Genomic DNA, 26394 nt, shown 5'->3' on the forward strand with positions numbered 1-26394 from the left:
ATTCGGTTGACATAACTCATATAACAGTGTACGTTGCAAATTAAAGTAGTCTGATACAGCACCTTATAGACTGCTGTGAAATACTTTTCAGCAATCAGATATTATAGAACAGTTGTGTTTGTTTACAATGACCTGTTGACTTTTGCCAAGTTTAATCTGGAAGAGTACTCACGACATTTTTCTTGAGAGATAGATTGTCTGTTGTTATCTGAATTATTTTGCTGTTATCTGGCGTTGTCTCAGTTTTGCTACAGCGTTGCTTAGAGTATTTTTGTGCTGTATGCTACTTGAGGAGGGCTGAAATTAGTGAGTCACAATAGGATTGAGTTATTTGCTTCTTTATTTAAAAATTATGAATACTGCTCTTCTATAAATTGTGTCAGTACTCTTTTTTCGCACAGAGTTCGTTGTACTGGCTGCCTCATGACAGCATCTCCACCACCCGCCTGTAGCCCGACTCCCTGGCGATGTCCAGCGCTGTCTCCCCATCATCACCAGTTGTGGCCCCCCTGTCGGCCCCCGCGTCGAGCAACGCAGCTGCCACTTCTGCCTGGCCATAGGCTGCCGCAAGATGCAGAGGCCTCCACCCTCTGCAATCTCTGGCGTTGGGGTCAGCAGTCGCCCGCAGCAGCAGCTGCGCGACAGCGGCGCCTCCCTCCTCCGCAGCCAGGTGCAGAGGCGTCCTCTGCTTGCCCTTGATCTCCCTGGCGTCCACCGCCGCCCCTGCCTCCAGCAGCAGCCTCGCCGCCTCGACGTCTCCCCTGTGCACTGCCCAGTGCAGGGCGGTCCGCCCCTCCAGCCCGGCCCTCGCCCCCACGTCTGCCCCAGCGGCGAGCAGCGCCCTCAGCTGCCCCACTGCCCTCTTCCCAGCCGCATGGACCAGCCTCATGTTTCTCGACTTTGCAGAGAGCCTCCTGCACAAAACACACAAACTGCCACTCTCTGCTACAAACACACAACACACCCACATAACGAGGAAAACTGCCGCACAAGGAAAAAAATGGTTCAAATGGCTCTGAGCACTATGGGACTTAACATCTATGGTCATCAGTCCCCTAGAACTTAGAACTACTTAAGCCTAACTAACTTAAGGACATCACACAACACCCAGTCATCACGAGGCAGAGAAAATCCCTGACCCCGCCGAGAATCGAACTGCACGAGGAAACAACTGTTGTGAATACAAAAGTGTCATGAAACAAGCCTACAATATAAGCTACAGCTTTTCTGTTCTATCCGCCCTCATAAAAAATTCTTCACTCATCGTCCTTTACAAATAGCATTACACAACCTCTGAAAGAATTACGTTGTCACATTTTGTCACACTCATCTCTCGAATTCAGCTCCATTTCTATCATGACGCTACAGCTAACCAGTCGCTCACCTCGACTACAGAACAGGCTTGTTGCAGCTAATACTACTACTCTGTCTGCAGCTTCACTGCCAGAGGTCACACACAAGAAGAATCCCATACCTCGGTTTTCAAAGACACACTTTCCTGATATGCAGCCACAAAAATTTCACTCCAGTTACTGGCAGTTTTCTTGACACAGCCTCACCAAATACTGAAACTCTCTGACAGACAACCATGTCTTCGAAACAATTCAGGTGTAACGTACAGCATATTGGCCACTCCACCCCGATAAAAAAACTGTGTGTGAGTGTGTGTGCGCACACATCACATTTTGTGTGGCTGATAGCATGTGCACATGTATTTAACGTGTACTACCATGCTCAAAAGCATCTGTACAATCTTATTTGTTGTCCATCTTCGTGTTTTCGCGGTGTAAAGACACTGCCATGAAGTTTCTGGGATCCAGCCGCATAAATTCAGCCTCTTATCCTAATATTTCGGCTGAACACCGTCCAGCCATCTCCAGAGTGAGCCGAGGTGACTGACGCTCCCGCACTTGCTCCGTCCTTTTACGCAGTGGTTCGGTCCTCAGGTTTAAAAGGACGGACCAAGTGCTGCGGCGTCAGTCACCTCGGCTCACTCTGAAGATGGCTGGACGGTATTCAGCCGAAATATTAGAAGAGGCTGAATTTATGTGGCTTCATACCCTAAACTTTGTGGATCGATCTGAATTGTGATTCTCCTGATTCGTGATCAGTCCACATGACATTGATCATCTGCTCTGTTTTCGGTACAGTCTTTGCCTATACAGAATGTTCACTGCATGGGGCCACGAGAGACAACTGCTCTGTGCGACCATCAGTTTAGATGCAAATTAATAATTCCATAATGCAAATACGAGAAACATGTTGCTGGGGATTACACAGCCATTACGCTTGCAAATTCAAATTTATTGCAAAAATGAACCTTCAAAGCAACTTCCACCTTCAAATTACACGACGAACTTTTTTTTTACTGCGCTACTGTCTGGGAATTCAATCGAGCAAGTAAAGACGACAAATTTTTAGTATGGTTTCAGTCACAAGTAACAAAGAGCGTGCACGTTCAAACTTGAAATGACCTGACACAGATTTGTGTTTACCGGATATTCCAACCCAACACTTAATCGGATGGTTAACTAAGCACAGTCAAACGTTAGAAATCATTTTTCAGCAACAGCGAGATGACAAACTGAAATGAGGAGACTAAAGTCTTGTCTTATGGGGATTCCAACCCAGCACCTATCGACGCTGACATCTATAACCCGTTCATTATAAGAATAAACCTGTGTAGACAAATGCAAACGCGATGACTGGTCAGAAGCCGTAGCACACGTACCCTGGTGTTGTCAACACTCTTGGAAGTACGACCTACTTATGTATTAGATATCTTATTACTAAGTTACGTTAAATGAAACTTTAAGATATTCAAATGCATTAAGAGCCATCAAAGTTTTTGTTAGTCACACTTTAGCCACATAGTTTTTACTTCAAAAATCGTGTACAGTCACAGCCTCTGCAGCGTTGTGCTCTGATTGTCGTGCTGTTAATGTGCAGTATGAAACTGGCTGAGGCTGCTCTCTGTTCCGTGGTGAAAAATGTGCATGAATCACGGTTAAAAAGTGCCGAGAAATAGGCTGTTCCTAATGTTTTTTCATAAATTTACAGAGATAATCGGCTTTGAGGTTTTTCCAGAGTTGTACATAATGCAGTTGTTTACAAATCCAAATTGATCGTGACAGAATCGCCTTGCGCGTCGAGCGAGCAGGTCGTCGTTAACTGCCGCCTGTGCCGCAGCGCCGCTAGTGTCGAAGCCGCTCAGCTCAGTCTTGTTGGTGTATCGGCCAGAGTCACATCGTAGTTGGCGTAGTGGAGTTTGTCGTCGTTTTGCTCTTGGTGGCGGTGTTTCCTGCCCACGCCATGGTATCCGTCGAGTCTCCAAAATCCGTTCCTCGTCGAGCCACTGTTCGTTTCAGTTTTGACGCGTCGTGTTCAACCTGGCTCCTTAGAAATTCAGGATTGGTTGGCTGATGTTATCCGCGGTACACCTGATCAGGTAGATACTGCTTACTTTGATTCTGATTTGTATGCATTCTTTGTGAAGTTTTATGATCCCGTACAAGCAGAAAGACTTCTCTCCCGGGTTGGTTCTAAAGTGTTGTTTACACATCGCGATGGTTCCGTTAGTCAAGTCCTCCTTGAAAATGTGGCACTCGAGTATACTCCGGTTAGAATTTATTTCCTGAAGTGGACGATTCATTTCTTAAAACAGCGTTGCTTCCGTTTGGAGTCATACGGCTTGCAGTGTTATAATGGTATCCGGACTGTCGAAGTGAAGTTACTTCTTTTATTTTATTTTAATTGATTGCCTTCAATAAGTACTTTGGAAAAAAAAGAGTGACTATTTTCGTTTTTTGATGGAATACACTGCCATTTGAGTGTACAATTTCGGTGTTTTTCCTGTGTCTGGGAAAAAAAGAAAAATTTAAATTGGCCACGGTATTGTACTGTGGGGTGAGCGAGCAAAAAAAAAGTGTCTGCCATCTAAGTATGACATCCCGCGCCCGGGTTCGATTCACGGCGGGGTCAGGGATTTTCTCTGCCTCGTGATGACTGGGTGTTGTGTGATGTCCTTAGGTTAGTTAGGTTTAAGTAGTTCTTAGTTCTAGGGGACTGATGACCATAGATGTTAAGTCCCATAGTGCTCAGAGCCATTTTTAGCCATATGACATCCCGCGTTCGAGCCCCAGTCGGAAAGGAAAAAAGGAAAAAAGTGGTAATCGTAAAAAAAAGAGGTAATAGTCATACATTCTAAACTTACAGTCACGTGTTCGCGTCCGAGTGTATCGACTTTTTTTTTTTTTTACTACATTTCGGTCCTCGTCTAAAGTTACGAGTCCGATAGAAAATCTAACATAATTCGCTTCACATTCTACCCAACAGTAACACAAAAAAAAGTGTACGTTAGTCGGTAGCGTAACGAAATGCAAACCACACGCGGTTATTCGTGCGTTTGTTTAAATCTCCCCAGTATCATTTTTTTTTTCTCGTTCAATTTGAAATACCTACATCTCGCAATTATAGAACTACTCATCATTTTTTAAGAATAATGCATGTCTTCTTGTTTCTAATTACATATTGGATGAGAAATTCCTGTTTACATTTCAAATACAAATTCCTAATTATCTGTTTTATGAAATGCTGTTCATAAAAGTTGCTTAAATTAAAAAATATAACAGTTTAATTTTTTAATGCAAAAATGAGAAACCAAATCCTCTTTATTTGGACTATGTCCATCGTTTTATGCCATAGAGGTAGATAAGTATCGTACAAACACGTAATATGAACCCAACAGAACTGAGATGGAGCCAAGCAGTGGGATATGGCCCAAGAAGTAACAAGACTGTTAAGCTGTCAGACGTACCGAAACTAACGCACGCAGCTTTTTCACGTCACTGTCGTACGCTGGCGCCTTGTAGAACGGGTTCATCATAAAAGAATAAGAGAAAATGCTGTGCCTGTTTGGCTTCGTGGATTCTAGCAGCAGGTGAACTGAATGTGTTTCTCGTATTCGGGTAAGGAAGGAGCTAAGAGATTACCAGACGACTAACTATAAGTAATACTTCAGTGGCTTCAATATTTACCTGTACAGTGAAATACTTCACTCTTCTCTTACGTTACACACAGCTTATACAGAAAAAATACCACGTGGTTCAGCCAGGACTTTTCATCATTCTTGCTGTCCGCCGCTCGTGGTCTTGAGGCAGCGTTCTCGCTCCCCGCGCACGGGGTCCCGGGTTCGATTCCCGACCAGGTCAGGGATTTTCTCTGCCTCGAGATAACTGCGTGTTGTGTGTTGTAATGGTCGCCTGGTCGTAGATATAGCTAATTGCTATAGTCGCACTATTTCACTCCCATTTACGGAGCTTGTTAGCACTTGATGTTAGGTTGGCGCCATTAAAATGCATTGTGTTGTGGTAATCGCTGCTACTTGCTGGATCGCTGCTGTGTCTCGATGCTGATGCTGGCTCTAAATCTGGTTGTCTAGGGTTAAAAACATGAGGTCCCGTGTTTTTTATGTGCTTTTGATGATAAAGAACGAGCGAAACCAACAAATATGTAAACTTCAAATATTTATTACTCTGGTGGCCATCTTAATTCCACTGTCCACCAAAGACCATGACTCAACACAAAGTAGTACTTCCGTTACATGTTCTTTGCATTGTTTATCCACCTCAAACAATAACACACAAACACACTTTACCAAAGTGACATTCCGACAGCCTCTCGACCCTCCTTGCTGCTCGTATTTATAACATTGTCAAAGAACTACTAAAAAGAGATATAGTTCATAAGTCACATGCACATCTGTTATCATAATTTGTGCCGAAAAGTTATTAATTTGCATCGAGTGACATAATTTAACATGTTATTAAAATGACAGACAGATTTGTTGACTTGACAGAATAATTCTTTGTTACAAAAAGGCCGTTTTTTAGAAGTATGTCAATTGACTTCTCTAATTTGCATAAATAAGTAAATAACATGAATTATTAAGAATTACATTGGTTTTCGTCTAAAATAGGATTGATTTCGTGAATACTGAGTGAAACTGCTCCTAGTGAACAAATAGGTTTCACTGGGTGATTTTTATTTAAGGAGATCCAAAATACCTAAGTTGGCCACTATTTTTCGTACTTCATATTAATTATTTAAGATGAACTTAGTGTTTTTACATGATGACATTTGCTGTATCAGTGATTAAGTGATATAAACTTTTGTGTGGGTCAGGTACTCAGTATAATTTAATGGGTTGACTGTTTATGGAGACATGTTATGCAATCATTGTTAACATACACAATAACTTTTCTACAATCATAAATACTGCTGAACTGGTTGAATTTGGAGGGTATCGCATACTTCGGTACAGTAAAGCCTTTAATATGTTCCGTTACAGTGTCCATCATCATTGACGAAAGCAAGTCGCCGAAGTGGCGTCAACTAAAAAGAACTTGTGATACGGCGGCGGAACTGCTGCGCATGGGGCCTCCCGGCCAACAATGCCATATGATCATTTCATTTTTTGCATCATTCTTGTTTATAATTACTATAAAACATTAGTTAAAAACGATAATGTGTTGCGGTTTGCGTCTAGTCGTCTAAGGAGCGTATTGAGGAAGATTTGCAGTGTATTATTTCATTCTGCTTAAATATTAAATGACATTCGAAGCTGTATTGCTCCTCTGCTCGTCTCTTGTTACGTGTGAACTGCAGCTGGGCACGCCACACTAGGCTAGCTGCACCAGCTGACCGGCCAGTGCTGTCCAAGATAAAGGCACCGGTACAGCTGTTGTCCCGTATTATCGCTCAGTCCATGTGCGCGTAACGCACCACACAGAACATACCCTTATTACCGTACCTGACAGTACTTCAGACAGCTTGGCGGCAGTTCCACGTGAAAAGAAATCCAATGAGGTACCAGAAAATGCCGAAGAATACATAGTGCAATGTTTACATCAGGTTTATTCTTATGAATAACGGGTTATAGTCACTCGTAGACGTTATATATTGGTTTACTTCATGAGCAGCGAAATGTGCACATGTATGAATTGTAAATACCATGATGAATGTTTTCTGCTGACTAGGAATCGAACCCTAGACACATCGTTGTTGACTACATACAAAGACACATTGACTGTACTATTCTCTTTCACCAGTTGCTAGGAGTGGCATGTTTGAAACTGACATAAGAGAACGAAAAGCTGCCTGTCAGACTTGGAAGTCAAAACTAGAACCCACCATTATTGTTGACAAAGCGCAGACAGGCGTTAAAAATCATAATAACTTGTCACATGTAGTTTGGTGTGCGCATGGTACAACTCAAAATGACTTACCAGCATTCCAACCCAGACATGTGTCTTTTGTGAAGGTCTTTATGACTTTTCAGACAAGTGGAAACAATGACGCGGTGGAAATGTATCATCTGAAAGGCAGCGAACGTCGCGAAAAGGGAGAGCTGAGTTCGAATCCCAGTCCAGCGCCAAGTTTTCCACATCTCAGGCTCGAATACAGTAAGAGTCAAGTGCCCTGTGGTCCTGAACGGCGATTGACTGACTGATTTAAAAAAATATCGCTTAAGAAAGGTAACTGGGGACAGAGTTTCGACCTGGCATGACTTCCTCCTCTGTCAGGGCCCAGCCTGTACCGACTCTCCTCCAGGCTACCAGAGGTGGGAGAGATGCTACTTATGCTTGTTAAAAATGATTGCCGGATGTGAGAAACGAACCCAGACCTTCAGCATACGTAGCAAGAATCATTTCAACTTTTTTTAACTAACAACTGTTATCACGAATTAAAATTCATGCAAGTTGCGGTATTCGAACCCACTACATGCAGACTAGAAATTCACGCCCTTAACCCCTTTTCTTTCATTTAATTTTTTGACGATTCCGAGGTCTGGCAACGCCTCACCCATACCTGTCACCGAGTCACTGCGTTATTTTCGCAAAAAAAATAAAATAAAATAAAATAAAATAAAATAAATAGACAACAGTTGAAAGCCTTTCCAGGTTTGTGTGGATTTTACAAAAAATTTGTTAAGAGGCAAGGCTTCAATAACCCATACTTGAACAACCTCTTAAAAAGGAATAGTGCGTTTGTTTGGACAGATGAATGTCAGCTGGATTTCGAATCTCTGAAGAATGAACTTTTACATAGTAAATGTTTTACATCAGCCAATACTGTCAGAGACTTTCCATATGAATACCGCCAGTAGCACCTATGGGATTGGTATTGAAATTTTCCAAGAGGTAAATGGTTCAGGAAATTCAGAACAGAGCTATAGCTTTTGCCAGTGGGATGTTGATGGAATACGAAAGGAACTATACCATACACAGAAGGAGGAGTTGGTCATAGTACAGGCCTAAAGAAATTTAGAAATTATTTGTGTGGTTATAAGATCATCATACACACTGACCACTAGGGTCCAACATTTTGAAGAATCTTGCCTTCTAAATGGCATGCTAACTCTATGGGCTTTATACCTGTAACAATTTAATTGCGAAATCTGCTATGTAAAGGGAACAGAAACTTATGTGGCAATGCATTGTCCCAATGGTATTTATGAGGTACTCAAGGAATCCAATGAAGATTAATCTTTCCACATTAATCACATGAAGGGAGTTTCAGACAAAAAGAAAACAACGATTTACAAAAAAATGATATACCAAGAAAATGATGATCCAACTTGAAATCTGTGAAAGTAAATTTTGATAATATATAATATCCCCAGACTGAGAAGTTTTTAAAAGTATCTTGCGTAGGAGGAAAGACTTCGTTACTGAAGAATGGAAGGTGTGTTGTCCTATCAAATTTGATACCAATGTCAGATTATTTTCACCTATCATTGAGACAAAGGGGTGTCTAGATAAACTGGCTATTGTTATAGTGATTGCTAATAGTGCGCGTAGAAAGGCCACTGAACATATTAAATCTTCTGACACCTGCAAGAGAGCTAAGGTAATCAACAGAATTAACCAAGGCCCAATGCAGAACACGTTACCTGAAGATACCGTGGATTTACCATCCGTGGATCTGTATGGCGCCCCTTCCCCAAAACTTCTCGTAATTGCAAATATAATTTAGTGATTTTGGAAGTATTTTCTACATTTACAAAACTGTAGGTGACAGCAAAGTCAGTGTTCAATAGGATGATTGAGTATTTGGAAAACCCAAAGCAGTACTGTCCGATAATGGCTCCCAATTCAATTACAAAATCTTGAAAGATGGCATGGAGCAAAATGGTGTAGAAACTAAATATATTTCAGCCTAACATCCAGCACGCAACACTGTTGAACGGTATGTGAAGGAAATAGGAAGGTTACGTAGGACCTATTCCATCGACAACTGGGCAGATTTGTATCTGAATTTGAGTGTGTAATGAATATCTTGCCTCGTGAATCTACTGGTTTCACACCTGAGGAAATAATGCACAATAATAAGAACAAATGTTTAATTGAGAAAAAAACTAGTTCCCACCATGTACAGATTTGGGATTAGTACAGAAGAAATAATTGATGAAAGAAGAAACAAAGCAGAAACGAGATCTAATACGCACAGTAGGAACCTGAAGTTTGCCATGTTCAAAATTGGAGGCTATGTTCTTCTGAAGACTCATGAAAAATCAAGTGAACTTAAGCATGAAATTAAAAATATATATAACACGCCATTCATAATACAACATATACCTTACAACAATGCCTTCTATTTAATCTATCCAAAGTCCAAGAAGCCCCTTGGTGTCCATAATATAGTGGATCTCAAACCGTATGTCCCTAGGAATTAGTAAATGAAGTATATTCAGAAGTGATACAGAAATTAAAATGTGTATTATGCTGTAAAGGAAATACGAGGTATGTCCAAAAAGTAAGTTCTGTTTGGTTATATAAAACAGATGTGTACAAATACATAAAAAATATTTACTGTACAAAAATCTACAACTGTTGAACCACTTTCCTACATAGCTTCTGAAATTATGTAGGCACTTGTCATAGCATGGCACAAGTTTTTGTTTGCCTTCTTCAAAGAAGGTTGCCGCCTGTGTATTTAACCATATGGTAACATGTTCTTTCAGCTCGTCATCATCGTTGAAGTGTTGACCACCAAGGACAGATTTTGGGTGTAAGAAGAGATGAAAGTCGCTAAAAGCGAGGTCTGCGCTGTACGGAGGATGATCAAACGCGTCCCGGTGAAATTCCCGTAAGAGTTGTTAGGTCACATACGCCGTGTCAGGCGAGGCATTATCACGGAGAAAAACACCTTTTCACAGTAATCCTCGGTGCTTGTTCTGTATTGTGCGGCGCAATTTCTTAATGGTCTCGCAGTAACCATGTGCATTGATTGTTTAGCCTTGTGGTAAGAAATCGATAACATAAATGGCTTTTCTGTCCCATTAAACTGTGCACATGACTTTTCAAGGTGTCAAGATTTGCTTAGGCTTAACCTTCATTGGGGATGAAGTGTGCCTCCATTCCATTGATTGCCGTTTTGTCGTAGGGGCGTCATATGATACCCAAGTTTCATCCCCGGTGACTATCCGAGAAAGAAAACCGTCGAAAACCCATCGCCTTCTTCATTGTAGCGTGTCAAAGCCTGAAGTGCACTGCTCATCCATTGTGTTTTTTTTTTTTTGTTTAGTAAGAATTTTTTGTACCCAACGTGAAGAAAGTTTTCGAAATTTCTGTTTTTCAGTAACTATATCATGAACTAGTGATTGCGAGATTTGCGGAACTTCCATAGCAAGGGCACTAAGTGGAAACTTACGGTTGTGTTTAATCTTCTCTTCAATAGTGTGAACCAGTTCATCAATAACCACAAGTGGGCGTCCACTTCGTTCTTCATCGTGCACTTGATCACATCCTTACTGTACAGTGTCACCCATCTTCTAACCACTGAATCACTCCTAGCATTTTGCCCGTAAACCTTGCAGATTTACCGATGAATTTCCTTTGGTTTAACTTTCTTTACATTAAGCAAACGAATCATAGATCTGTTTTCACATACGGCCCCGTTTTCAATTACGGCTGACAATATAAGGAAGCACTACAAAGCACACGTCGGCAGCAGCGATCTGAAAATGGCGTACCTGTCTTCTCCTTGAGTCAGAGTAACTGCCGCGCGTGCTCGGAACTGCGACCGTAGCGCTGCCGCGGATAGAAATAGAAACGGAACTTACTTTGTGGCTGACCCTCGTACATCTTTCTAATGAAGATATTGTACTGTACTTAACTGCAATTTATGTCTGTACATAAATGGTGGTACCTATCTAAAATTGCTGATACCTTCTTGTAAGTTACACATTCTAAAAGCTGTTGTAAAATGTGAAACTCTATGTTGAAATGGCTAAAGGCAAATGTTGCCGAATTGAAAAGAAATGTGGATTGCCTAAAATACAGAGTGGGCGGCATAAAACACTTGCCAAAGTCGGGCAAGAAAACGTGTCTGGAAGACTTCCAAAACCAAAAATGGGCAGTCAATCGATTGATGAGATACGTGATGTGTCAAATGTTGTCAGACTGTGAGATGCTATGGCAGGTAGGAAAATTATTCGATTATCACCCCTGTTAGTATTTTATGTGTTTGCTATGGTTTTCAAAGAGGGACTGTGTTTCAAATAAGGACAGTGAGAAAGAATACTAGGTTCACTTTAAATATCTTTGTTTGTTTATGTAAATATCAAAGAATGGACTGCTATTATTAGAAGCAGCATTTGTAGATTCCTGTTTCGTAACTTCAAACTTATGCAATAGGATGTGTTACACGTAAAATGTCAAATTTCTTGTGATATTTGTAGGGGTATACTTGTATAAGTGTACCTACATTTTTTGAATGCTTACAACATGCTACTCTCAATAATCTTGGCAATACAGAAAAATTTTACTTACTACTCAACTTAACTGTTTCTCAAAATGAGATCCAGTTATGATAGGTGTACATAGCTGAATAATGATGCTTATGTCTTGTTTTGGTAATTATGTGTATCGAGTGTATAGTGTTTTCAAACCCAACTCTGGTAGAATTGATTATTTCTCTGACTGTTCGACACCATTAAGGTGTTATTGATGTTAACCTGACAGCAGACTTCAGTGAACCATGGGGCATATGTAACATCCAATTTTGACCTACTTTGTATCAATATTTCTATGTCAATTTGTAATGCTGCTTATGTAGACTGTAGTATCTATCATGGAAATTCTTTGACTATGTATTTCAGTTATGTGAACCTTCTGAACAATATTGTTTAAATCGTGCTTGTGGATTTAAATAACTACTGGAATAATTGTTATATAATGTACTGTAAATGACTTGGTCCACAGTTAGGGAATGTAGGGTTGAATGTCCAAGATACAGTTATTGAAGTAGCCTGGCGGACTGAAAAAGATGTGGTTGGTACGCAAGTGACAGCTCGTCCTTTGTGACGGGTAAGGAGTCTGGGCTGAGCAGTACTGTGGTTAACACCTCGCTAGCAGTAGCGGAACATCCTGGCTCACGTTCTTGCAGTTTTGAGGCAGAGGAGCCTAAGAGCAGTATTTATGGGCCTCGGGTGATGCATTTGGTGACACTGTTATCATGGCATTGTTTTTGGCCCTTTAAAAATATAATTCCGATTCCAAGAAGGTCTGCAGCAGGGCGAGGCCAACACTACTGCCATGACTGCATCGCCGCCATGTTAACAGCCACTGCAAATTACGCCACCAGTGCAACCAGCCTTCCACCAAACTGTTTATATTTGGCACTTTGTAAATTATCCAGGCATTTGTGAACTTTTATTGATTTTAATAATAATGTGCTTAAATCTGTCTTACACCCGTGATTATCCCAAATCTCAAATCTGCACAGGAATCCCATCCTAATGAATTTAATTCCGAGTAGCCTAACTTATTAAGGAAAGACTTATTCAGCAGTTGTAAAAATAATTGTGATTGCTTCGTAACGTGTGGAGTTATAGTGTTTAAAGTTCAGTTTTATAGTTTCAGAAATATTCCACTTCCAGTGCATTTTTAAATTGATCTGCAGTTATTTTCATAAATAATTTGCTTTACTTGAAAAGCTGCCCACAGTAGTACAGTTACTATTTAAAAGAAAAATATTGATTTGAGGTGAAAAAGATTAATTGTTGCACTTATGCTGTTTGATCAGAATTACAAAGTTTTACCACTCTTCATTTCATGAGAAACTGTTTGAACTTGAATTTAATGTTGTGTTGGCATCTGCACAGCCAAATATACTTTGAGTAGATTAAAAGACTGCTTATCAAAGCACATTTGTTATTTAAAGAGTTACAGTTTGTTGTGCTTCAGTTAATAATTGTTGATGACAATATCTACCATTTCCCACACACACTTGGGTAGTTCTGTTAATGAGCATGGTTCTTCAAACCATGAAAGTGTAACGACCATCGTGTGCTAGGGTAGTTAATGAAGAAAAGCAAAGACTCCTTCAGAGCCAGTGTAATTAGATTTGCACTCTGATTAATTGCTTCATACTGAGCTTAAGAAAGATTTCCTGTTTTAGCTATTCTAAAGCAATTTGGTTAATGCACAGGCATAGAGACCATATACTAAGTAATTATTTTATAGAGTACAATCATTAATAGACCCACTGATTTAAATCAGAATCATTTCATGCTCTGACCTGTTTAGTATTGCTATTAGCATCATGTGTGTTGAAGACTGTTGCTATCTCATTGGCCATTTGTTTGTCTGTCTTCCAAGTCAGTACTACTTTTATCTGCAAAGTTAGGTTACTGTGTTGTAGTGTGTTCATATAAAAGAATTTAGTGTGTGTGTGTCAAGGAAGTTTAGGTTAGCCGTAACACTGTGTTCTGATTTATTATATTGTTTGACACAAGAATGCCTAATTAGGCTGATGACCGATATTAATACCTAATATTACAACTAGCTTTTGTGCTGGCAGAATGTCTTTTTCAGACCCACCAGTTTACTGTTGTTTATACTCTGTTGAAGTGTTTAGGGAAACAAATCCCCATCTGATTGTTCTGTTCCCTTTCTGTTATCTCAAGGCCATAACTTTAAAAAAAATTCCTCACAAAGGATTAAAGTTAGCATCAACTGCTGTTTAAGGTGGCCAGTGTTACCATTATAAGTGCTCCCTGTGGAGGACGCCTCCTGCAGCATTCCAAAACAGTTTCTGGATGGTGGACTCACTGAAGGACTACGCCCTTAAGTATTCTGTGACATTTGTATGGCTGCATCTGTGTCTCAGCATTTTCGGCTCTTTGGGATGGAGGCGGAGGTATAGTTGGTAAAGAGGTTTCCAGCTGGAGTACATCACAACCAGACACACATTCCAAAGTCAGGTATTGAATTGTAAAGTGTACCTAGGAACAAACGTATAGTAAAATCACAATTTAGTTATGATGATCAATGAAGTTAATTTTAAGAGAATTGTCACGAGGAAATCAATGTGTAAATAAATGGAATACGGAAGTACTGAGGAATGGAACGGGAATTTTAACTTCTATGAGGCTCTAGATAATGTGATAATGAATGCCTAGCTGGAAGTTCAGGTGAACAGTGGTTGGCGACTCTGGAAAGGCCAATAATCAAAGTTTGACAGACAAATCTAGGTACAAGGAGAGGAAATCTGAAGAATCATCGGCAAACACAAGAGATATTTAAACTGTTTGACGAAAAGAAAAAGGGCAAGACAGGAATACATCATTACTGGTTACTAAGGAATGAAATCAATACAAAATTTGAGGAAAGTACAAGCAGAATGACTACAGGAAGAATTAGAAGAAATGAACGTAGCAAGGACATACTCAACACATAGAAAATTCGGAACAATCTTCAGTGAAATTAAATGCACAGCAGTCAACAAGAGTTCGAAAGGAATTTCACTGTTAAACGTGCAGGAAAGAGCAGATGGCAGAAAACAGTTCATGGGAGGAACTACCACATGACTTGACGGAAGAAGAGATGAAAGCCGAATTGGAAAATGTGAGGGACTGACAATTAGAATTTAAAGCTCAGGAAAAGTTACACACAAACAAGACGGAATGGTTAGTTACCATTCCTTCAGAACTTACATGATCTTTGGGGAAGATGGCAATCAAATGAGTATTCACGTATCTGTGTGATTCATGAGACGGAAGTCTTAACAGCAGACTGCCAGAAAAAGACCATCTAGACACTACAGAAGCGACCAAGGGTCAGTAACTGCGATAGCTTTCAGACAATGACCTAAACAGCTCATAAATTCAAACTACTGACAAGAATAATAACAACATGCAAAAGAATGGAATACAAAGCTGACGATCTGTTTGAGGATACTACAGTTGGAGTAAAGGATCCACAGAGGCCGATCTGACCTTTGACTTGATAGTAGAATGGGTGTGTAAGAAAAATCAAGAGATTATTGGATTTGTAGATCTTTAAATGATATTTGATAAGGAGAAATTGTGAAAATGTAAGACCTTTTTCTTAAAAAAAAATAGGTGTAAGACATAGGGATCAGCACGTAACATACAATATGTACAATAATCAACAAGGATTGGTACTCTGATTAAAGATAGTGAAAGACAGGGTTGCAGGTAGCCTCCAAAAATGTTCAGACTGAACACTGAAGAATCGTTGATGGAATTGAAGAAACTTGTAGAAATGTAATTAAAACTGAGGTTGAAGAGGATTTCAATGATAAAATTCACTGGTGATATTGCTATGCCAACTGAAAGTGAGAAAGGACTATAGTAAACAGTCGAATGACCAAATTAGGATTAATGAACAGAAGAAAGACGAAAGTGCTAGGGGGTGGCAAAAATAACATTGGTGGCAAAGTTTACATCAGAAATAAGGACAAACTGCTACCCTGAAGCCAATTTATGCTGAGGGACAAAGTGTGGTTTTTATAAGGAGTAATGTAGCACGGAAAAACAGGAGATTCCACATAAAACAAAGTTACTAATACCAAAGATATGCCTTAATTTGTGTTAGACATATCTGAAAGTATGTTTGGAGCTCAGTACTGCAGGAAAATGATTTGTGGATTATGGGAAAAACAAGAAGGGAATTGGAGCATTCTAAATGTGGTGCTATAGAAGGATGTTGAAGTTAGGTGAATACATAACATAGGAACTCTAGAATATCTTTGCAGAGTAGGTGAGGATAGTGATACATGGAAAACCATGACACTACAAGGGTCAGCGTAATAGGTTAAATGTGAAGGCAACAGGGATTAACTGCAGTGGTAATGGAAATAGCTGTAGAAGGTAAAAACTGTAGGGCAAGACAGATCGAAATGCATACCAGAAATGATTGTGAACTTTGGGTGCTCATGGCACTCTAAATCTGGTGCTCAAAGAGGCAGAAACATCATGTACAGCAGGCAGAGTCTCTACTATGCATGTTTTGTTACTGAGAGTGGCTGTTACACCAAACTACGGTGGGGTGACAAGGTGATCCACAACCTGACAAGCTGAGGCTCTGAAGAAAAATGGATCAAATGGCTCTGAGCACTATGCGGCTTAACTTGTGAGGTCATCAGTCGCCTAGAACTTAGAACTAATTAAACCTAACTAAGGACATCACAGACATCCATGCCCGAGGCAGGATTCGAACCTGCGACCGTAGCGGTCGCTCGGTTCCAGACTGTAGCGTCTAGAACCGCACGGCCACTCCGGCCGGCTGGCCTCCGAAGACATTTGATTCAGTTTGGTGCTTTATTAGCATATTTCTTGTTACCAGCAGAAGTTTTACAGCAAATAATTAGGTTTTTTTGTCCTCTCTCATTCATGCCAACCACCGCTAATGGTCTTATAAACATGTGTTTATCTGACCTCTGCTAGACCATTCCAGTACATCGGCAGTATTAGATGTTTATCAATCTTTACCTAAAGTATTACATGCTCAGTGCATACCACCCTACCTCTTATAGTAGATTTTCTTTGTATGATGCTAGTGTACATGCCTGAATTATTGCAGACATTGGTTTGCTGATTCTGATGAGAATGAATCACTGAAGTGTGGACAGTAACACTATTTTCTCTACCAACCTATTCTTAATTAACCACTCTCCCATGATGCTACAGTCCGCCTTCTTAGCTGGGTGGTAATGTGCTTGCCTCCCATGCAAGTGGGTCCAGGTTCGTTTCCCAGCTGGACTGGAGATTTTCTCCACTCGTGGACTGGGTGTTGTGTTGTCCTCACCATCGTTTCATCCTCACCACTGGCACACAAGTCGCCCAATGTGGCATCGACTGGAGTAAGACTTGCACTCGGTGGCAGAACTTCCCCACAATGGGGCGTCCCGCCCAACAGTGCCATACACTTATTTCAATTTTCTTTATGCTACTACAACCTAATCCTGTGGATACCAGCCTGTTATTCATCTATGTTCTGATTATGTTCCCAGTTGACTTTCCTGGCCCTAATTAAATCTAGACTGAGCATTTACAGTTGGCTTTTTGGTATTTATATATTATCTACCACATAATGTTGTGTGTGTGTGTGTGTGTGTGTGTGTGTGTGTGTGTGTGTGGTGAGAACTCACCGCATGCGAGAGACAGTGGCCTCGTCAGGTTGAGGAGTCGTGGGCCGTGCAGCAGCAGGTGTCTGGCGAGGTGCGCTGGCAGAGGTGGCGGCGGCGGGGGCGGCGGTGGTGGCAGTGGTGGTGGTGGCAGGCCTCATCTGTGTGGCGGCTGGTGGGCTGCACACACAGAGAGAGAGAGGCACAGTGTGAGCTGGCTGATGTGTCCTCGTGGGGTCCTGGGCGCGGCTCACTGCAGCCAGCACTGCTGAGGGCCCGTCCACATACACACGCACACACACAAACGCAGAACGCACGCCGACAACGGGAGTAGCGGTCCAGGTAGTGCAAACGACTTGCCGGTGACAAAATCTCATCAGTTGTGTCGAAGTGGGAGCAATGAAAGTGAAAGTTTGGCTCTAGGCTCTCATGTGTCATGTAAGTGCATGAGGAAAACTGTCCCTGCATCTTGACAGAAACATTTTAATTTCTATATATAGAAAGAAGACTGACTTAAAAAAGGAAAAATGGAAATGATCGTATGGCACTGTTGGCCGGGAGGCCCCATGCGTCGGAGTTCGGCCGCCGCATCCTTTTAGTTGACGCGCTTTGGCGACTTGCGGGTCAATGATGATGGACATATAACACCCAGGCCTCTGCCGGGAATTGAACCCGGGCCCCATGCGTGGTAGGCGGAAACGCTACCGCTAGACTACGGAGGCAGACTTTTTTTTTAAAAAAAAAGGGGAAAATTACTGAACATTTAAGCGGAAATAGTAACTTTATTTCCATGAAATGGTGAAGCCACATTTTCAGAAATTCACTTCGGCTAAAAAAATGGAAAAAACAAAAATGTGCAGTAGTGGCAGTGGTTACACTGGCCACACACACACACACACACACACACACACACACACACACACACACAGTAAGCGTTAAATGGATGTTGCTTTCGTCCTGTACAATTTTACTCCTTGTTTTCCACAGGTGTAATACATAACAGCAAAAAATGATACACAGCGATATGTTATGCCTGCTCATGAAAACTACTGCTGTAAAGCAGGACCCAGTTCATCGACTGGACGTCAGAACGCTTTGATTAGTATACTGAAGGTAATAACAGCTCTCTATTAGCACGGGACGTAGCCGTTGAATGCCGTGTTGGACATATTTCTAGTTCCAGATGATTGTGTCACATAGACATCACTCACAAACGAAAGTACTTCTGACAGATGGCTGCTAGCAGGTTTTATTATACCAGTTTATAACTTTGTACTCCAGCTCGTGTGACTTCCTTCACAGAGGCAAAGTCATGCTGTCTGGGGAGTTTATGATCGACGTTATCTTTCCTTCCATACTCGCGCAATTAAAGCTTCGATCTAGGATTGTGGTCATACCAAGACAAGCCGCATATGTACGTGAAACACTGGAAGGCTTGCAAGGGAGTTATCGTTTTGGTCTGATGTTTCAACTGTTCTGTAGTGTGAGTCATTCTACAGTCCAGACCCACTTTGGGTTTCCGACCAACGGTCCTGCGCTTACTTTTCCGAACGACAACAGTGTAAATCGATCCCCTTCTCAAGTAAACCGAAAACTTTATAACGATAGGTTAAACAAATTAGATCCCAAATAAAGTTGTACATCTCCCTATGTGTACTGCAAATAAACCAAAATAATGCTCGATACATCGTATATATCAACATTTACATAAAACGGAGGGACAAGCAAATCCACAGATATACGACGACATTTTTCAGGCTAAACAATCGCCATAGTGCAGTGTTTACAGTGATTCTTCCCGAGATATAGTCCGTCGTCATCAGGCACAGAGTTTGGTCAAAAATCTTCACAACCATATTTATCGTGAGTGAAAAGGAAATCACATCCAAACAAGACTGCATCAAAATATATTCCATTCTACATCACCAGCTATCCTTGCCAATATTTGACGAATTGGTGCGTTGCATTTGGTTTGCTGCCAAGCTATGCACTGAGGGAGAAGCTTTTATGTATCTAAATCAAGTTTTTTTTTCTCGGGAATTCTTAAAACAGGCATGCAATTGTAAAAATTCAGAGTGGATTAATATCGACCAAGCACGTGTAAATCATCAACTGTAAAATGTTAAAAGTATCGCATTTTACGTACGAAGTTCTCGTGCACACTCTACAAGCCGATTCAGTTGCTGACCGCAGGAGAGTCCGTCCACACACGGAGCGCCCTCCCCTCTGGCGCGACACATTTCCGACCGTCCGACGCCCTGGCTTCACTGCCGCCTGCCACCCCCCGCACACTCCCGACTTGGCCCCATCCATCCCATTTTCATCTGCTCCCGAAACTTAAAGAAACGCCACCGAGGACTTTGCTCAGGTAGTGGTGAAGCGGTGCGTCGAGAGTTGAGGTTGTGGGTTCGTCAACAAAGTCAAACATTCTTCAGTGACGGCACCGAGAATATGGTCTCTTGTTCGCACAAATGTGTTCGTCGCAAGGGCGGCTATGTTGATTACAGGAAACATGGAGAGAAAATGCAGAATGTTAATAAAGTCTGCCTTATTTAAAGCGCTTTAAGAGTTTTCAAATAATTCGACAGCTAGCCTTGATATTTCCAAACTCAAATTTTACTTTTCCATTCGTTTTCATGGCTTTTAATAAAATATTAATAAATAGGTTGTCTGGAGTATTACTACGGTTTATTTGCTCTGTGACGTACAACATGAGAAATAAACTAAAAAGACTGCACCAAGAGACTCGACCCCACGACCCTCGGATTACCGCTCGGAACTCTCTGGAGCGCTGGCTGTGAGCTGTGCCGACATAATGACTCATTCCCCGCCCGACCCGCGCCAAAAGACCCAACGTCGTTTGCTGAACGCTTGGCGTTCTGGAGCCCTCATTTATGTCACAGTGATTTCTGGCCAAGCCATGCAGAGACCATAAATCTGGAGGAAGTATGTGTTGACCAGCAGTTGAGCTGCCCTTGTCAGTGAAAAGGAATAGAGAGACCCCTGTTCGACAGAGAACGCAGAATAATTTCTGACGGCGAACATGCAAACGATTTGGAATTGTTCAGCGTTACACTTTCCCAAATTTCCTCATTTTAGAATGGATCTATCAATTCTTGCAATGTAAGGGAGATCATTTTCTGCATTGAAGAACAACTCAGCATACAGATGCGTGAGCCCAGATGAGGAGCATTTGGATTGTCATTTATTTGCCATAGTGCTTTTAGTGCTAGGAATCTGAAGAGATGCTCGACATGCCTTTGATGCTGCTCTTTCCATTTAAGCAAAGGGGTGCGTCTTTAAGGGATATGGATCTTGTCAGGACAGAAAGGCGTTCGGAAGCAATTCGCTGTGGCCTCCAACATTTGCCTTAAGTGAAAATGACAATCCACTGACAATCATTTTCAACAATGACGCCGCATAGATTCGAACCAACTCACCTCCCGAATCCAGGGACTACTAGTTCAGCGGCTCGTCTCGCAGAGCTACCCGGAGTCGGTGGAGAATCGAGGAAAACCGGTTGTTGTACACTGTTTTACAATAAAATAAAATGCATCGCAACAAAAGATTGAATTCTTACATAGCTTGTTTTTCCTTTACATGTGCATCTTTGGTCATTCCACACTGCATGAGTGAGTTCATATTTTTAAGATTTAACTGTGCATGGAATTGCTGGCTTCAGTTACTGTGCTATTACAAGAGCAGAAATAGATTTCGTACGAAGGGGTGTGGGAAGGATGAAGCGTGCTGCCAGCTCAGAGGAATTCAAGCAGCCCGCCTATATAAACGAACTCACTGCGGAATGCGCTGTCATCCTGTACCCCGTCCGCTTCCCCTTCTCCACAACCCCCCTCCCCCCAAAAAAGTTCCATACCGGAACTGATTTTCGTAACTGATATCACGAAAGTCATCAGATTGGGTGATATTTTGTCATTTCGTCTACTAATGACAGAATACCGAGCAAATTTTTTTTAAAGCAATACAGCCATCGCCATTTAGGCGATATATTTTTGGGCGACACAGCTGAATCCGAGTGTATTTTTATCCACTGATTTTAATTTAATGTTATTTTCTATGATATTTACCATTTCGCTGCCTTGTGAAATACTGTAATATTGCAGCTACAGTCGCAGGTTCGAATCCTGCCTCGGGCATGGATGTGTGTGATGTCCTTAGGTTAGTTAGGTTTAAGTAGTTCTAAGTTCTAGGGGGCTGATGACCACAGATGTTAAGTCCCATAGTGCTCAGAACCACTGTAATATTGCAACTCCAAAGTTCTACCAGCCTTCGAATAACGACTCCAGGGCTAACATTGAACTGCTATAGGCAGGTAATTGGGCAATGACAGTAGTATGTACATATTTTTAAGTTACCGTAACGCTGGCGGACGAATCAAAATCGGTTTGCCTCTTCTTTGCTGTTACGAACTTATTCATAATTGTAAACTATCACAACAGCACAGCCGGTCGAGATGGCCGAGCGGTTCTAGGCGCTTCAAAAATGGTTCGAATGGCTTTGAGCACTATGGGACTTAACTTCTGAGGTCATCAGTCCCCTAGGCCTAGGACTTAGAACTACTTAAACCTAACTAACCTAATGACATCACACAACACCTTTAAAATATTCCACAGATGTGATGAACTCTACCTAAAACATTGGAAATACTGAACACACGTAACCACTAAACATCAATAACGAGTACACTATTACTCCATTTCTGTTCTTTGAAAAAGCAACACACATTGGGATTTAATCATCTAGTTTCCTATGACGACAGCCAAGTCAGTGCTGTAACTTTTTTAACCAGTCGGTTTAGCTTTAACTGCAGTACAGTAACGAATACTACAATATACTGTCCTAGTTAAGGTTATCTGTTATACTTATTTGTTTTCGCATCCAAGATGTGCTTACGCATTTTGCATTTGACGATGTATTCGTTGTGACGCCTCATTTGCTAACAACAGTCTGCAGAAATCGATTGTTTGAAAATAAGCGTTACATCCCCGAATACGCAAGAAACAAAACCGAATGTTGGACCTTACAGCCGATGCCTTTCTCCGAAAATGGAATAAAAATCGCAGCTTTATACGGTAAGTCGCAAAAAGGGATGTCGTACTAAGCGACTTTTTAAATACAGTATAGCGTTCACATAGGGTTAGGTGGAACCATTGGATTTCGGTCCTACAGCCAACAAGTCGTTAAAAGTGATGTCGCTATAAACTGTCTCGACTGAATGTATCCGCAGGACGTGTGGCCTGTAATTGAAAGAGTGGCCTGATAATTTCTCCACTGGCAAAAGTTTCCGGACTAGTCCGCCATTTGGATCCCTGGGAGGTGACTGCCTAGGGGCAGGTGACTGTAAGAAAAGGTTGAATAACCAACGAAAGGCTTGCGGTCTATGGCGTGGGGCCCGAAATATGAGAAGTGTAAACGTGGTAGGGAAGGTCGAAAATCTGAAATGGGATATGCTAAGGCTCAATGTAGATACAGTGGGGGTCAGCGATGGTAATGGGAAGAAGACCAGGATTTTGGCCAGTCGAGTATCGGCAATATCAACAACGGCAGGAAGTGGTACAACGGGAGTAGGAGTCGTTCCCAACAGGAAGGTGGAACAGGGGGAGTAATACTGCGAACAGTTCGGCGACAGAGTTGTTTCCATCAGAGTAGACAGCAAGCCAACACTGGCAACAGTTAGTTCAGGTACACGCGCCGACGTCACATGCAGAACATGAAGACGTAGAGAAAGTGTATGAGGATACTCAATCGCCGATTCAGTACGTAAGATGGAAATGCAGTAGTAACGGGGGACTGGAATGCGGTGGTAGGGGGAGGGTAGCAGGGGAATATGGGCTTGGTATAGTAGGAACGAGAAAGAATTCTGCAACAGAGTTCGAACAGAGGACAGTAATAGCGAATATTCAGTTCAGGAGGGAGAGATATACTTGGGAAACGCCGTGAGACACAAGAGTATTCCAGTGAGATTACATTGTGGCCAGGCAGAGATTCCGACATCCGGTATTGCATTGTAAGGCGTACCCAGGAGCAGGGATCACAATTTAGTAGTGGTGAAGAGCAGGCTGAAGTTTAGGAGACTAGTCGGGAAGAAACAGAGTGCACACAAGTGGGAAGCACTAAGGAATGAAGAGCTACGCTTAAAGGTCTCTGAGGCTACAGATACTGCAATAATGTATAGATCATTAGCCAGTTAGAATAGACATCTCTAACAAGGGCAGTGACAGAAAAAAGTTCAAGTAAACCAAAGTCCTAAAATACATACATTGTGAGCTATGAGCACTTTTTCATGATCGATACTGTGAAACTAGCAGTAAATAGTTTTTGTATCATTTTTTTCAATGTGTCAGTCGTTTTGAATTTCGTTCTTTGTACCTTACGAACATGTCTGTACCAGTGGAGGAGTCACTTGTGTCTTGGCGGCAAAGTTTAAATATCCCCCACCTGAACGTCAATTCGGCATCGTGAGAATTCTGAGGAACAACGATCACCGTTCATTAGGTTACTTGCCGTGTTTGCAGAGATACCTGGTAATCCATCGCTATTTTCGTTCAAAACGACTAGAATAAATAACAGTTGACATCGTGTATCACCTACGTGTGAGCATTAGGGAGGCATTTGGAGCCGCAGAGCAGAGAAGGAGTTTTGGAAATGGAAAATATAGTTAAGAAAATGCTGCGTGTTCCAGTTTTAGGCACTGAAGCTTAGGGCGACTCACGACAAATACGCACAGGCAGTCCAGTTACGCTGGATTCCCTGAAAAATTCCAGCAATCGTAGATAAATAAGGGTATAAACGAGAGCTGTGCAAGGGGAAGTGGTACCTGATCCAGGAATGGTCGAAAGTAACAGTAGGCAGTCCTGCCAATGAATTAGGAGGCAAGCTCGCCAATGAGCGAGCCCGTGAAAACGCAATAGAAAACTAGAGCGGAAATTTCGCGGCAGTGATGAAATTACAGATGCAGTGCGAAACGGAAGTGGGAAAGAATGGTCTGAAACCATAAAAAGAAACGATGACAAAATTTTTCTCCGGTTGTTCGACATCGCCTTTCTACCGGTTTACCACTGCCGCCTAGTCTTACAGCTGTGTCGGCAGTGCAGGGGAGAGCGATGGCTGCCTCCAGTTTGCTGAGACTGCTGGGTGTGGTGGCCTAGCGGTGGGGCGCGCGCCCGCAAACCGAGGGGTCGCCTTGTCGAATCCCAGCCGCACCACAGAAATTCCGCGTGCGCCTTCAGTCTGAGCTTCACGGAGTCGACAAGAACGATGCGCGGTGGGGATTGCAGCTGCCCTCTGACCGCTGCGTAGCTCGGGTACGTCACAGACACACAAGTCGCTAAAGCGAGCGAAATAAGAGCCTGCCGAGTGGGGCACCAGGTTTGAGATTGGGTTCAGGAGTCCGTAGCAGATGGGGCTCGACTCGTTGATCTGAATGGGACCACTTCAACAGGTGGGAAGGTCAGCCCGGCAGTGTCCCAAGGGGGCGTTACAGGGCCTCAACTACTCGCAATGTGTGTCACGGGGGAGGGAGGGGGCGGGGCAGCGGCGGCTGGTAGGACTGAGGTGGAGTGCCCGCACTCTGCCCACACATTCATCCATCTACCCAGACCGTGTCAGTATTTCTGTCTCTGTGGAGTTCACGCTTAAATTCCACGTCGATCGTAAGTAATTGTGGGCTATACATTCTTACTACCTTGTGAACAGAAGTTAGTGCCGCAGGTTTGGGAATACTGGGGTCTAGTGTCTGGACGTGTCTGGAACTAACCGGCTATTTCCTGGGCAGTACGGGTTGTCATCGTCAGCGCGCATTCCAATGGACAGGTGACTTACGTTTCGAGTCAAGTGTCTCGTTCCGTCTTTGGTGCTCGTTTTCTGTGTGCCGCTTACATACCGGTAGGCTGCGACGAAGGGACGTCTGACTCCTGTTGTGTCAACCCTCTAAGTTTCGAGTGTCGCACGGAACAGGAAAAAGAGTACGGTAGTCTGTCTCTGACGCACAGTTAATCAAGGATCACGTAGCACAGCTCTCGTATCGCACAGAGTCCACCACCTGCAACGGCTGAGCCCGGCACATAATCATCATTCCGGACGAAGATTCAAACCTGATCAGAACCAACACTGTGGTGACCTGACCAGGTGGCAGAGATCGCATGATACACAGTCTTACCGGACAGGAGATGCGTGACATGTGGCGAGGCAGCCCACCTCGTATGCAGGGTGTTTCCGTAAGAGAGTGCAAAAATTTGACAGGACACAGGATACTCCACTCAACAATTTGAGGCAGGGAACCTGGGGTGACAGAAGCCAGCTTAAGGAGATGACAGGAATAAAATCACATTAATGTGTACTTTCTTATTTACATTAGTTACAATTAAGAGCAAATATCACTGACCAATGAACGTATCATTTGTACTGTATGTTACAAAATGTGCTGAACCTGATGGCCTTCGACATCAGTGCAAGAATGACATCGGCGAACTAGATTCTGGCGCACCCTGACAAATATGCCTGGTGTGTTTCGAATCACATCACAGGAAGCTACAATTATGGCAGTTAATTCCATCTCCGTTTCCACTGGGTCCTCACAGACAAGTGACTGTAGACATCCTGTAATCTATCCCCTCCTTCCTAGTTGCAGCTATTGTGCACAATGTGCAAAGTCTTTTCTGAAGATTTGATAAGAGTTAGATCACAATGAACTACTCAGTTTACTTACCTTTTCTTGTAGAGTTGGCTCTAGTTCTTATCGAGGGGTCTGATTCTTAAAGCTGAAATTGTGACACTCTGGCCATCTTGGTTGAAGATTATTGTTGAAGAACTTTTGTTTTTACGTTAATTTATTTTGTCACACTTTAGTGTATCACCCAGCCTTCTGAATTTTCACATTAACAAAGCCGAAATTACATTGTTCGCCCAAAATAGAAAAAAATACGTCCGATCACATCAGAG

The 26394-nt window shown here is 42.3% G+C and overlaps 1 protein-coding gene across 1 annotated transcript in view; it reads right to left on the reverse strand.

The window, feature by feature from the left end:
- Nucleotides 1-342: 342 nt before the first annotated feature.
- LOC126108685 (poly [ADP-ribose] polymerase tankyrase-1-like) overlaps nt 343-26394 on the reverse strand; it is a 429522-nt gene continuing 403470 nt past the window's right edge. Inside the window, exon 5 of the mRNA XM_049914004.1 lies at nt 343-914. Within this exon, the coding sequence (XP_049769961.1) occupies nt 422-914 (493 nt within the window). The 3' untranslated portion in view covers nt 343-421. The remainder of the gene's footprint in view (nt 915-26394) is intronic.

This window comes from Schistocerca cancellata, chromosome 11 (genome assembly GCF_023864275.1).
Source record: "Schistocerca cancellata isolate TAMUIC-IGC-003103 chromosome 11, iqSchCanc2.1, whole genome shotgun sequence".
Taxonomy (NCBI): domain Eukaryota; kingdom Metazoa; phylum Arthropoda; class Insecta; order Orthoptera; family Acrididae; genus Schistocerca; species Schistocerca cancellata.